The following is a 14,755-nucleotide window of genomic DNA, read 5'->3' on the forward strand; positions in this document are numbered from 1 at the left end:
AGCCCCGCCCCCAAAATAAGCGAAATCAAAAATTAGCACAACATGGACATGTCATATATCAAAACACTCAGCCCAATGAGGGGAAGTGCCTCACGTGTGTTATGGTCACGTCACGTGTCGTCACGTGTCGTCACGTGAAAATAAAAAATTAGCACAACATGCACATGTGACATATCAAAACACTCAGCACAATGAGGGGAGCTGCCTCACGTGTATTTTGGTCACGTCACGTGATGTCACGTGTAGCCCCGCCCCCAAAATAAGCGAAATCAAAAATTTGCACAACATGGACATGTGACATATCAAAACACTCAGCACAATGAGGGGAACTGCCTCATGGGTATTCGGATCACGTCACATGCTTATGTCCGCCCGCCTCCAAAGGTATTGGCACCCTAGCGGTCCAGTAGCTTTCACAATCTTTCTGTCCACTTGCCTGCAAAAGTAACACTGACCCTTATGTCCACTCGCCTCCAAAAAGCACCGGCCTTTGCGAATACTTGCACCGTCAAAGCCAACATCAAAGTTTGTCTCGACGAACTTTACAAATCTAGTTGATATTAAGTTTATTTGAGCTGCAAAAGTTTTGCTGGCATTAAAAATAATGACTCTTATAAATGTTCTCTTATTTCTGTTTTCTGTAGAAAACTCATTATCACTTAATGACTAATCTATTTGTTCTGAATGTTGTAGTGTTACAGAACATTTCAGGTGAAAAACAACACTGTATATAACTGCTGCTTTTAGTGAGTTATTGTGACTCTCAGAGAGATGATCTTACGTCAGTGTCTCCACTTTACAGTGAGGATTCTCCAGTCCAGCAGAGAGAATATTCACTCCTGAGTCTTCTCGATTATTCCAGGTCAGATCCAGTTTTTTCACATTCAGATGAAGTTCTCTCAGATTGGAGGTTTCTGATCTGAGCGCTGAGACCAGAGATGACCAACTTTTTACTCCAAGTGAATCACAGCTGATACTAAAGGAAATAAAATAAAACATAATGAACTCACACAAATGATCAAACACGTCCTCAAAGCTTTCACTGAACCTTCTCATTTTTATAAATACTGAAAGTACAAACACCAGTTAGACAATTTGGTTAAAGTGACACTGCAGTCGACATCTACATGTTGAGGACATTAAAGTGGGTAAAGTTAGTGTTTAACTACAGCTAACTAACTAGTATCTAGTGTAGGGTTTCCCCTGTACTGTATAATATGGGATTGTCCTGTACTGAAAAAGACAAAGATCTCACATTATGGCCAGAAATTCCAGAAGTGATGTGACCTTAAACAATCAATACTGGACTAATCATTATAGGAACAAATTCACTTTAAACAACACTTTTAACATATTATTACTAGTAAATCTACTCCGTCCAGGGTGTATCCTGCCTTGATGCCCAATGACGCCTGAGATAGGCACAGGCTCCCCGTGACCCGAGGTAGTTCGGATAAGCGGTAGAAGATGAATGAATGAATGAATGAATTACTAGTAAATCTGTTCTCCATTACTTTAAGGTATTATTTAAGTATAACAGAACAATACTCTTGGTACAATTATTCATAAACATGGTATTAGCTTTCACTGTTCTACTGACCTTCTCTGTACGTGACTAGAAGTTGTTTGTGACTAGAAATTGTTACCAGAGGTTGTTTGTGTAAAATATTAGAGGATCAAAATAAGCTGGAGACAGATGGTGAGACTGAAGGCTCAGAATCAGATCTTGGTAATGTTCTACTGATCAGGACATGATCACGTGTTGTAATGTAGCCAGTGATTGACAATGTTTTCCTTTCTTCAATTTCTGTGTTTGAATCATGTTTATAAAAACTCAGTGTAACTATGATCAGGGTCCTTCCTCTCTCATGCTTCATGAGGAGCATTGGGTACTGTTGCACAGCAGTACAAGTAAATTGTGAACCTTTTTACTCTTGTCTGTGATTCTCTCAACGCTTCCACAACATGAGCCACTTGGTTATAATCTGACAGAAAGTAACTATAGAGAATTTTGTTTAAAAATCAGACTTACATTAGCTTAAATCTTATTATGTAGTGTTATAGATTAACATTAAAGGGAGCACTTTTCAGCTAAATGAACACTTTTTGACATGAGCGTTAACACACAGGTTCATGCTCAAATTAGTGACAATAATCTATTAGAATCCCTTCAGTTTATTTCTGTACTAAACACAGTATGGAAACTAATGATCACTAACCAAACTAACTGATGGTCACTAATGATCTCCTGATGGCTGCTGAGTGCAGCCTTTGACACCGTTTCATACATTATTTTATTAAACCTTAATGGTACACCTCAGTCTTGGTTCACCTCATAGCTTTCTGACTGTTACTAAAAAAAACTAAAAAAACTCCACTGTCAGTAGCGGTGTCCCTCACGGTTCTGTCCTTTGTCCCCTTCTGTTCTTAATCTATCCTCTCCCTCTAGGTCACATTTTTAGGAAACTTGGTATATACACTGAACAAAATTATAAATGCAACACTTTTGTTTTTGTCCCATTTTTCATAAGCAGATCTAAGGCTTTTTCTATGTACACAAAAGGCCAATTTCTCTCAAATATTGTTTACAAATCTGTCTAAATCTGTGTTAGTGAGCACTTCTCATTTGCCGAGAAAATCCATCCACCTCACAGGTGTCATATCACTATCCAGATTAGACACCATTATTATTACATAGGTGTGTCTTAGGCTGGTCACAATAAAAGGTCACATGTGCAGTTTTTATTACACAACACAATGCCACAGATGTCACAAGTTTTGAGGGAGCCTGCAATTGGCATGCTGACTGCAGGATTGTCCACCAGAGCTGTTGCCTGTGAAATGAATGATCATTTCACTACCATAAGCCGTCTCCAAAGGCGTTTCAGAGAATTTGGCAGTAAATCCGACCGACCTCACAACCGCAGACCACATATAACCACACCAGCCCAGGACCTCCACATCCAGCATCTTCACTTCCAAGATACTCTGAGACCAGACCCCCGGACAGCTGCGGCATCAATCGGTTTGCATAACCAAAGAATCTCTGCACAAACTGTCAGAAACCATCTCAGAGAAGCTCATCTGCATGCTTGTTGTCCTCATCGGGGTCTGACTGCAGTTCGTCTTCGTATCCAACTTAAGTGGGCAAATGCTCACATATCATATTTCTCGATATACATGCTTCCATTAGGGAACATTGTTAGAAGACATGGGATTAGTTTCCACTGCTATGCTGATGACACAGTTATGTATCTAATCAAAATCAGATGAAATAGCTAAAGTGTCCAAGTTAACAATGCCTTAGAGAGATAAAAGACTGGATGGGCTGTAATTTCCCATAAAATTTATTATGTTTATTAATGTAATTTAATATATAAGTGTATTTTTCTTATAGGTTCAAGCAATAGTTAGTTAATTGACATTATTCAACCACCATGGGCATGGGCGTCGGAAGTAAATAAAAAGTGGGCGTGTCCTGTCCCACACACATAATGGTTCCGACGCCCATGGATTTCAGGAAACAGGAGCGTGGTCAATGCTGTAGGTAAAACGCGGAATGGAGTTTAATTTATTAGGGCATTCCTCAAGCAGAATGGATTCGACTGGCAAAGCTCTGAAAAGTGTGATACCCATGACCACGGGTATCGGATATGGATCGGTCACACACCACCGATACCCGATCCACTCAAAATGCTTGGATCGGCATCAATACCAATCCAAAATATCGGATCGGTGCAACCCTAATACTTACCGGACATGTCACCCATTGAGCATGTTTGGGATGCTCTGGATCGGCGATCTCCCAAAAGGAGAAGTGCTCACTAACACAGATTTAGACAGATTTGTGAACAATATTTGAGAGAAATTGGCCTTTTGTTTACATAGAAAAAGTATTAAATCTTTGCGTTCAGCTCATGAAAAATGGGTCAAAAACAAAAATGTTGTGTTTATAATTTTGTGCAGTATATTTTATATGTCCATAAAACTTGACTCTGCTCTTCCACGCACTGTCTCACCAATTGCTTAAATGAAAAACTCTTGGTTTTCCTCCAACTCTCTCAAAATTCTCAAAGGTTCCCCTTATCCCCTTTCCCCTTGATCCTTCCTCCTGCCTCTAGGGTCTAATTCTCTCTATCTAATAATAATAATAATAATAATAATAATAATAATAATTATTATTATTATTATTATTATTAGTAGTAGTAGTAGTAGTAGTAGTAGTAGTAGTAGTAGTAGTATTATTGTTATTATTATAAAAATGTTTCCTCTAAAGAGTATAAAACTTTACAGAGTCAGTTTTCTATAAAAGACCATTTCCACCTCACAAATAAAATTTAATAATGAAGAAAAACTTTTTGGGGATTAGAATTTTTCATGACTGCAGTAAACATGGTTTTTTATGTCTGGTACACAGGTGTGTTTAATATACATCAAACATCCAACATAAAACCAGCATTAACTTCATCATTATTTTAAGATATTAAGATAAATCATAACTACAAAACTTCAAAACTCTCTCAAATGTAATCACCTGCTTCTACATGTTTAATAGCTGCCCTTCAGTATCATTTATTTATTAATGCAGTTTTTATTCCCTAATTTATCTATTTACATTAACTCCACTCTGTATCACCTTCAGGTCAGAACATCCCAAAGTCCATATTAGAGTGTGTTCAGTTTCTCTCTAACACTGTAACAGTAGAACAGTTATATTCACATTTACTTACATTGCTTTACTGGATGCTGTAATCACAGGCATCATCTTCAGAACAACATCTTCTGTTATCTTATCTGTACTGAAATATTTACTCAGGTCAAACTCATCCAGCTCCTGTGCTGATGTCAGTATCACAAACACCAGAGCAGAAAGCTGTGAAGAAGAAAGTTCACTTTGTTTTCCAGATTTCAGGTAGTGTTGGATTTCCTCCACTAGAGAATCATCACCCAGTTCATTCAGAGAGTGGAACAGATTGATAGATTTCTCTGAAAGATGATCTTCACTTATCTTCATCTTAATGTACTGAACTGTATACTTTATGCCCTGGAGGTTACTTCCTGTCTGTGTTACTAAAACATGTAAGAGTTTCTGGTTGGACTCCATTGAGAGACCCAAAAGAAAGCGAAGGAAAAGATCCAGATGTCCAGTCTGACTTTCTAAAGCCTGATATACAGCACTGTTGTGTACATCTGAGATTGTATTTGCTCCCATACACAAGTTAGAAATATGATCCGGTATAATAAAATTTTTCATCCCCATCATGAGGTTCAGGCCCAGACGTCCAGACTGTCTTTGTAAAGTCTGATCTACAGCACTGTTGTGTACACCTGAGATTGTATTTTCTTCCATCCTCCTGTTAGAATCCTGAATTTGTTTAAGAACATTTCTCTTCTCCTTCATGAAGGTCAGGTGCGCATACAGAGCTGCGAGATGCTCCTGAATGCTCAGATGAACAAAGCAATACACTTTACTCTGGTGAAGCCCAAACTCCTCTCTGAAGATCTGAGTACACACACCTGAGTACACTGCTGCTTCTCTCACATCAATACCACACTCTCTCAGGTCTTCATCATAGAAGATCAGGTTCCCTTTCATCAGCTGCTGAAAAGCCAGTTGTCCCAGTTTAAGAAGCATTTCTTCATCACTCTCCTGCTTCTTTGGGTATTTTTCTCTTATGATGTTTATCTGAATGATGAGGAAGTGTGTGTACATTTGAGTCAGAGTCTTGGGGATCTCTCCACTCTCTGCTTCACCCAACATTCTCTCTAGAACAGTGGCTGTAATCCAGCAGAAGACTGGGATGTGACACATGATGTAGAGGCTTCTTAATGACTTCAGGTGTGTGATGATGTTATTGGCCAGGCTCTGATCACTGATCCTCTTCCTGAAGTACTCCTCCTTCTGTGGGTCACTAAACCCTCGTATCTCTGTGACTCGATCCACACACTCAGAGGGGATTTGATCAGCTGCTGCAGGTCTGGAGGTGATCCAGATGAGAGCAGAGGGAAGCAGATTCCCTTTGATCAGGTTTATCAGCAGCACAGGCACTGATGCTGATTCAGTTACATCACACACTCTCACTGTGTTCTGGAAATCTAGAGGAACACGACACTCGTCCAATCCGTCAAAAATGAACAGAACCTTTTCCAAACTGGACATTTCTGTTTCTTTTGTTTCCTTAAAAAAGACATGAAGGAACTCCATCAGACTCAGTGTCTGGTCCTTCATCAAGTTCAGCTCTCTGAAAGGAAGTGGAAATATGAAGTGGACGTCCTGATTTGCTTTCCCTTCAGCCCAGTCCAGAATGAACTTCTGCACAGAGACTGTTTTTCCGATACCAGCAACTCCCTTTGTCAGCACAGTTCTGATGGGTTTGTCTTGTTCAGATAAAGGCTTAAAGATGTCATTGCATTTGATTGGTGTTTCCTCTGTTGTTCTTCTCCTGGATGCTGCCTCGATCTGTCTCACCTCATGTTCATTATTGACTTCTCCACTGTCTCCCTCTGTGATGTAGAGCTCTGTGTAGATCTCATTCAGGAGTGTTTGGGTTCCCAGGTTTATTATCACTCCATTCAAACACTGAAACTTCTTCATCAGATTTAATTTGAACTTTTTCTGGAATTCATTTCCACCAGCAGATTCTGGGTCGTACCTGTGATATGGAGAAGCAGGAAGACACAGGGTTCATTTATTAGACTTAATAAATAAGGCCATTAACCCTCAATTGCTCAGATTTATAACTGAGGTACATGTAAGTCACTGGGAATAAAGGTGTCCCCCACATGCCATAAATGTAATGTAAATGTAAAGACAGATGCTATTTGTCTAGACTAACACTTTTACATTCAAACTCTAGATGATTCTTATGACTTTGTTTCCTGTCATTAGCTCAATAATGCTAAGCAGTGGTTTGACTGTACTGAACATACAGCAACCCCAAAACTACCACACTCACATATGCATTTCACTGTATTACAAAACAACATGTCAAACCAAGTGCTATTTATATTAAAGATGGGGTGCACGTTGTTTGAGAAATGCTTCAGAAAACTGAGTCGGGCCGACAAACAAAACAATCATGTAGCCAATGAGCATAAAGAGGCGTGTCTTGTCAATATGCGGCGGAGAGAGTGTTCAGTGTGCATGTGTGACATTAGAAGAAAGCGATTGAAACATTGACATGGCGGATAAAAACATTAAGCGAAAAAAGGCTTACGATAAGGCAGGAAGCAGCAGGACCCGTGTTAATATAGGATCAGCTTTCCAGCGCTGTAGAGAACTGAACGGAGCTAAACCTTTCACGATACAACACACAGTACTACAAAAACACATCTGTATTACCATAGTATTACTCATTATGTTCATTTACTGATAAAAATATCCCCTCGGCCAGCCGCCCCAGCAGGTTCCACCATAATAGTTGCCTAGGTTACGTATGTACAACCCCAAATCAGAAAAGGTTAGGACAGTATGGAAAACACAAATAAAAAAAGAAAGTAGTGATTTCTAAATTTACTTTGACTTGTATTTCATTGCAGACAATACGAACACAAAATATTTCATGTTTTGTCTGGTCAGCTTAATTTCATTTGTAAATATACATCCTTTCCTGTCATTCAGACCTGCAACACATTCCAAAAAAGGTTGGGACAGGAGCAATTTAGGGCTAGTAATCAGGTAAATTGGTTAAATAATGATGTGATTTGAAACAGCTGATGTCAACAGGTGATTGTAATTATGATTTGGTACAAAAGCAGCATCCAAGAAAGGTCTAGTCCTTTAGGAGCAAAGATGGGCCGAGGATCACCAGTTTGCCAACAAATATGTGAGACAATTATTAAAATGTTTAAAAACAATGTTCCTCAAAGAAAGATAGGAAGACATTTGCTTATTTCACCTCCAACAGTGCATAACATATTTAAAAGATTCAAGGAATGTATAGGAATTTCAGTGCGTAAAGGACAAGGGCGCAAGCCTAAGCTGAACAACCGTAATCTCTGATCCCTCAGGCGGCACTGCATCAAGAATCGTCATTCATCTATAAGCGATCACCACATGGGCTCAGGACTACTTTGGCAAACTTTTGTCAAGTACCACAATTCGTAGTTACATCTGCAAATGCCAGTTAATACTGTACTGTGCCAAAAGGAAGCCCTATGTTAACAGTGTCTAGAAGCACCGACGGGGATGGACCATCACACAGTGGAAACGTGTACTGTGGTCAGATGAATCAGTATTTCAGGTATTTTTGAGGAGAAATGGATGCCGTGTGCTCCGGGCCAAAGAAGAAAAGGATCATCATCCAGACTGTTACCAGCAACAAGTCCAAAAGCCAGGGTCTGTCATGGTATGGGGTTGTGTCAGTGCCCTTGGCAAAGGTAACTTGCACTTCTGTGATGGCACCATTAATGCTGAAAAGTACATAAAGTGTTTGGAGCACAATATGCTGCCTTCAAGAAGACATTTTTCCCAGGGATGTCTATGCATATTTCAACAAGATAATGCAAAACCACATTCTGCACACATTATAAAGTCCTGGCTGTGGAGGAAGAGGATACAGGTACTTGACTGGCCAGCCTGCAGTCCCGACCTGTCTCCAATAGAGAATGTGTGGCGCATTTTGAAGTGCAAAATGTGACAACGAAGACCCAGTACTGTTGCCCACCTTAAGACTTGTTTGCAGCAAGAATGGGACAAAATTACACCTGAAACACTTCATCACTTGGTGTCTTCAGTCCCTAAATGTCTATTAAGTGTTGTGAAAAGGAATGGCAACATTACAAAGTGCTAAATGCTTTACTGTTCCAACTTTTTTGAAATGTGTTGCAAGAACCAAAATAGGAATTTCATTTTTTTGAAAAAAAAAAAACAACAAAAAACAATAAAAATCATGAACACATTAAATAATGTATTGTCTAAATATAGAAATCACTACTTTCTTTTTTTATTTGTGTTTTCCATACTGTCCCAACTTTTTCTGATTTGGGGTTGTATGTGTGGGCGGAGCTATCAAAACAGGGGTGACACCCATTTGGGTTAGGGGCGTGTTTGTTTTGGTGATTTCATATGTCAACATTGGCTTTCAAAACATCGTGTACCGCACCGTTAAACACACCACAAACACACTTTTCCCGAACACATTTTCAAATAAATGATTAAATAATACAAAAAGTATTTGGACACACAATAGTCTCTCCATTACTGTGTTTCAGTATTCATTTTGTCCCCTGTTTATGTAGTTAAACTTCCCTTTAAGTGTGACTTTAGCAGTGACATTAACAGTGAGGAGACGTTACCTGTGTAGAAGAGATGAGTCTCCACCTTTAAGCCCCAGAGGAGGAGCCATAGACTGATCACTCTTCATGGAGATACAGCTGTGTGTTGGTGATTCTGATCTCTTTCTCTGGAGTTCACTGTACAACATTATACACAGTCCTTTAGTCATTTATATACACACTTTATTTTACTTACAGTATATTTCCCTTTAAGTGTGACTTTAGCAGTGACATTAACAGTGAGGAGACGTTACCTGTGTCCAAGTGATGAGTCTCCATCTTTAAACACAGGAGGATATGTCATAGACTGATCACTCTTCATGGAGATACAGCTGTGTGTTGGTGATTCTGATCTCTTTCTCTTGGGTTTACTGTACAACATTATACACAGTCCTTTAGTCATTTATATACACACTTTATTTTACTTACAGTATATTTCCCTTTAAGTGTGACTTTAGCAGTGACATTAACAGTGAGGAGACGTTACCTGTGTCCAAGTGATGAGTCTCCATCTTTAAACACAGGAGGATATGTCATAGACTGATCACTCTTCATGGAGATACAGCTGTGTGTTGGTGATTCTGATCTCTTTCTCTTGGGTTTACTGTACAACATTATACACAGTCCTTTAGTCATTTATATACACACTTTATTTTACTTACAGTATATTTCCCTTTAAGTGTGACTTTAGCAGTGACATTAACAGTGAGGAGACGTTACCTGTGTAGAAGAGATGAGTCTCCACCTTTAAGCCCCAGAGGAGGAGCCATAGACTGATCACTCTTCATGGAGATACAGCTGTGTGTTGGTGATTCTGATCTCTTTCTCTGGAGTTCACTGTACAACATTATACACAGTCCTTTAGTCATTTATATACACACTTTATTTTACTTACTGGTACCCATGAAATGATAACATTAACTTGGATATTGATTTTGTCTTTTATTCTCGTGCAGAACTCACAATGTACACATTTGGTCGTTGTTGCTGTAGTTTAATTTTTTTTTGCACATGTTTATGTGTATATGTTTGTGTGTGTGGTCAGTCTGTAAAAAGCAAACAATTCAGAATTACTATACAGTATTGTTCACATAACCAAATACATTTCTACAAACATTTTAAAAGCTTTAGATCATAAGCATTAAATTAGATAAAACATTACTTTGAAAATAGAAAAACATTATTTTGAATTGTAATAATATTTCACAATATTATTTATTTATTTAATTATTCATTCATTCATTTATTTATTTAAAAAAGCCTTCATTCAAAAACATTAACAATAGTAATGTGTCCAAACTTTTGGGTGGTACAGTAATTCTATATGATAACAGAAAACTGCCTAGCAGAATGTAGAACAACATACTGTATACAGTGTTCTAGCTTATAGTTTGTTTGAGCAAGCATGCTGATTAAGGAGTATTTATTCATCTAGCTTTCTTCTAATTAATTTGCATCAATTGTAAAACATTTTTACCATTCCAGAATATTACAGTTGTTAATTTATTTATATAAATGTGCATTGCATCCCATAAGAGTTTTTACTAGCTTTCTTTCTAATCATCTACAGAACAATGCCACACACATCATCTCATGTGTGGATACATTTCACCTCAGCCAAAGTGGAAGGGAAGGCTGTGTACAGTTGTGAATACTGTGCAAACACCTATGTTAAGAATGCCACAAAGATGTAGAATCATACACCCAAGTGCCATAAGTTTCCCCAGGGCTCAAAACAAGCAGCCCCAGGCAAGTAATTATCATTACATCGTCACCAGCCCTCAACCAGTATTCTATAAGAGCACAGACAAAAAGGACAACAGACACACACCAGCGTGAAGTTGGCCCCCCACCCAACGCAAAACGTCAGCAAAATAGTCTCATTCGTTTGTGCTTCGTCTTTGCTCGTTTGTGCTGCTTTGGTTTTTTAGATATTAAAAGAATTATTATAGGTAAATCTAGGTCACTCAGCTCCCCCACCTGCTCCAAATTTACCCAAAATAGTCTCGTTTGTTTGTGTTCCGTTTGTGCTGGTAAAAGTTTTGTTTGTTCTGTTTCGGTTTATTAAAGATGCCCTGCCACACGTATTTCATTACTTTTGTGGTAATGTCTGGACGTTTTTTTGTGGAAATAATGCCTTGGTTCCCTTGTTTCAAGCCATTCTAGAGTGGTATAGAAAGCCTGCAGGAAGACTCAGCTCGATTTGCACCAGTTGTCATGAATATTTAAATGAGCTATGCTGCTTGGCTCCGATTGGCAAACCGCTAGGATGTGAGAGCATGACTATTCATTCACCCAGCGCTATAAGTTCGAAACTTTTTTTATTTTATAAAGTGACGTGACATATGGCTAAGTACGGTGGCCCATACTCAGAATTCATTCTCTGCATTTAACCCATCCAAAGTGCGCTCACACAGCACTGAACACACACACACACACACACACTCTGTGAACACACACCCGGAGCAGTGGGCAGCCATTTATGCTGCGACGCCCGGGGAAATTTCATAATATCATTCTCAAAAATATGCTTTGCGTCGGTTTCGTCCATAACATGACAGCTTGGCAACAGCTGTTATCAACTAATTTTAGCTTTATGGGATGAACTTAGCTTGGCTAGCGAGTGCTAGCATTGTCCAAATGAACATAAAACCTGCTAGGCTAGCGAGTGCATTAAACCTGTATAACATAGCATTTCCTTGAGTTAATTGTTTTACTTATGGGCTGGGCACTGGCCGTAGAATGCTGCGATGGTACTGCACCAGGCTTCAATCGCAAACGTTTCGTGAAGCCTTTGCTGTACTCCCCAAAGTTGACAAAGTCTCTCTCTTCAAAATGCGTTGAACAGAGAACTAAATTCGAATGATCCTTTTGTGGCATTGTTCCAAAAATGAACTGAAGCCATTTCACCCTCAACTCTGGGTTCTTGGGCAACATGTGCATTGTTGAACTTCTATCCAACGGTCTATCCACAAGACCGTTGACGTTCAGCCATCCTTGCTGTATAGGAAACTCACTGAGCTACATGAATTCTGGGGGCACGGTCTCAAGTGGGAGAGCTCATGAATAGTAATGAGCTCAATCACTCTGACGTCAGAGTGACCAGCTTTTCCAATTGACCTGATTTCTCCCCTTATTTCTTTTAAGTGGCTAGAACTGACCGGGGAGGTAACAGTTCGTTTTCAAATTCACGACACAACACAAACACATATGGACCTAACACATCAAAAAATACAAGTAAAACCGGTTTTGTGTCGAAGGGCACCTTTAAATCTTAAACACTGAATTACTGGCCGATGATGTCATCAGCCCCCCCACATGCTCCAAATTCAACAAAAATAGTCTCGTTCGTTTGTGCTCCGTTTGTGCTGGTAAAACTTTCGTTTGTGCTGTTTCGGTTTATTAAATATTAAACATTTTATTAGGTGGTCATTCTAAGGTCACTCAGCCCCCACCTGCTCCAAATTCAACAAAAACGGTTTCATTTGTTTGTGCTCCGTTTGTGCCGCTACAAGTTTTGTTTGTGCTGTTTTGGTTTATATAATATTAAACATTTTATTATAACCAATGACGTCATCAGCCCTCCCACATGCTCCACATGCAATAAAAACTGTCTCGTTTGTTTGTGCTCCGTTTGTGCTGTTTCCGTTTTTATAATATTAAAATAATAGGTGGTCATTCTAAGGTCACATAGTCAAGCCAAGGTAAGATCAATACAGCAAACCTAATCACATTAGTCACACTCACTAAACTGTTATCTATACTGTTATCTATACTGTTATCTGCGCTTTCAGCTTTTAACAGACACAGCGATGTGTGGAACAAACTCCAAGGTAAGTGTTTTTACTTCGTACTCTATGTTCTTATGTGAGTAACACTGTCATAAATGCATGCACCAATAAGCATATAAACATACAATAAAAGTCAGAACTTTGAAAACATAAAGATTGTTCAAAGTCTCTTAAGCTGTATGTACAGTACATAGTGATACCTTGAGATACGAGTGCTTTGACATGCGAATTTTTTGAGATACGAGCTGTGATTCGACCAAATTTTTGCCTTGAGATACGAGCAATTTTTTGAGATACAACAACCACGTGTGCTCTGTTTCCCCTGCCTCAGCTTCCCACGTCTCACTTGGTTAAAGTCGCCTTTCCACTGTACACGACAAACGACGGCCGATAAACCGGAAGTCATTCATTTCCTATGGAGAGTCACAAAGGGGCTGCGTGAGGTGCCGACCATCTGCGGATCCGTAATTTTCGGATTCGTAATCTATCCCGGTTTTGAGCTTTGGATCCGGTAAAAAATTTTAACTTGTGCGACTACAACGGCAGATGTTAGTGAGGAAAGACTGACAAAAAAGGCAAAAACAAGTGAAGAGAAAAGTGATGAAGAAAATTAAGCAAAATTAATGTAAAGAAAACAGAAATTGTAGCAATTAAGTTCAGTTAAGTTTTAATATGCGGCTCGCATGGCAGTAAATAATACGATGATATGATCATGTGGTTAAAATTTATTTTGCATTTAAATAACATGAAAAACAATCAGGGAAGCATAGAAAAATGAATGTGCTCTATTACAAATAATAATATATATTTACAGTATATATATTATTTGACTTGTCACTGACTCACTGGTTCTGTGCAATAGCCAGTTTTTGGCGGCCTGTCAGAAACTAGTTTGTGTTTCATGCTAGTTAACAACTTGTGTTTACTGAACACACACGGACTAAAAAATGGATCGATTTATCATCAAACAATCCCGCGCACAAAATGAACAGCAACAAAGCAATGTGACAGTGACAAAAGCGGTAACTGATGGGGAGCATGCGTCATCCGCAACCTGAGAGGAAGAAGGAGACGGAGGCTGTGGAGAGTTCGCGCCTGCTAAAAAAAGAAAGGTGCGAGTCATACAAGTTGAGCATAGAAATTTTGAAGAAAAGTGGACAGATGAATTTTTATTTGTCCTTCACGGATCGAACCCTTTGTGTTTACTATGCAAACAAACCCGCTCTGGTTTCAAGCGAAGTAATTTGGAGCGGCATTTTCAAACAACGCATCCTAATTTCAATAAAAGTTACCCGCCTGTAAGTGAAATAAGAACAAGAAAAACAGAGCAGCTTTCTTCCTCTCTTTCTGAACAACAAAGGCTCATTCACCGGACAACTTCAACAGTTGAGCGTTTAACTGAGGCATCTTTTGAGATTGCATGGATTTTAGCTCGAGGGAAAAAACCCTTCTCCGACGCAGAAGTTGTGAAAGATTGCTTTTCGGCTTCAGCAGAAATATTGTTTGATAATAAAGATGCAATTGTAAAGCAAATAAGAGGATTGCAATTATCTGATTCCACCATAATGAGGCGGATTGAAAACATTGGCAAAGATGTGAGTCTTTCTGTGCAGATGTGTCAGCAGCACCGTGTTTCAGCATCGCAGTGGATGAAAGCACCGATATGACAGATGTAGCTCAGTGTGTTT

At 39.1% G+C, this 14,755-nt stretch overlaps 2 protein-coding genes across 4 annotated transcripts in view; one reads left to right on the forward strand and one right to left on the reverse strand.

Annotated features, from left to right (window-relative positions):
* The window catches only part of LOC132849175 (protein zyg-11 homolog), a 93,588-nt gene that overhangs the window by 37,636 nt on the left and 41,197 nt on the right, over positions 1 to 14,755 (forward strand). The gene's annotated exons all lie outside the window — the stretch shown is intronic.
* Positions 1 to 14,755, reverse strand: part of LOC132849168 (NACHT, LRR and PYD domains-containing protein 12-like) — a 43,557-nt gene that overhangs the window by 18,726 nt on the left and 10,076 nt on the right. Inside the window, exons 2-7 of one of the 2 annotated variants that reach the window (XM_060875407.1) lie at positions 9,997 to 10,113; positions 9,764 to 9,880; positions 9,531 to 9,647; positions 9,298 to 9,414; positions 4,731 to 6,653; positions 782 to 976 (exon numbers count right to left, since the gene is read on the reverse strand). In XM_060875407.1, coding sequence (XP_060731390.1) covers positions 782 to 976; positions 4,731 to 6,653; positions 9,298 to 9,414; positions 9,531 to 9,647; positions 9,764 to 9,880; positions 9,997 to 10,064 — 2,537 coding nt within the window. In that variant the 5' untranslated portion in view covers positions 10,065 to 10,113. Of the gene's footprint in view, positions 1 to 781; positions 977 to 4,730; positions 6,654 to 7,217; positions 7,384 to 9,297; positions 9,415 to 9,530; positions 9,648 to 9,763; positions 9,881 to 9,996; positions 10,114 to 14,755 lie in introns of those variants that run through there. The other variant, XM_060875409.1, reaches the window with a different exon arrangement.

Source organism: Tachysurus vachellii, chromosome 7 (assembly GCF_030014155.1).
Source record: "Tachysurus vachellii isolate PV-2020 chromosome 7, HZAU_Pvac_v1, whole genome shotgun sequence".
NCBI lineage: Eukaryota > Metazoa > Chordata > Actinopteri > Siluriformes > Bagridae > Tachysurus > Tachysurus vachellii.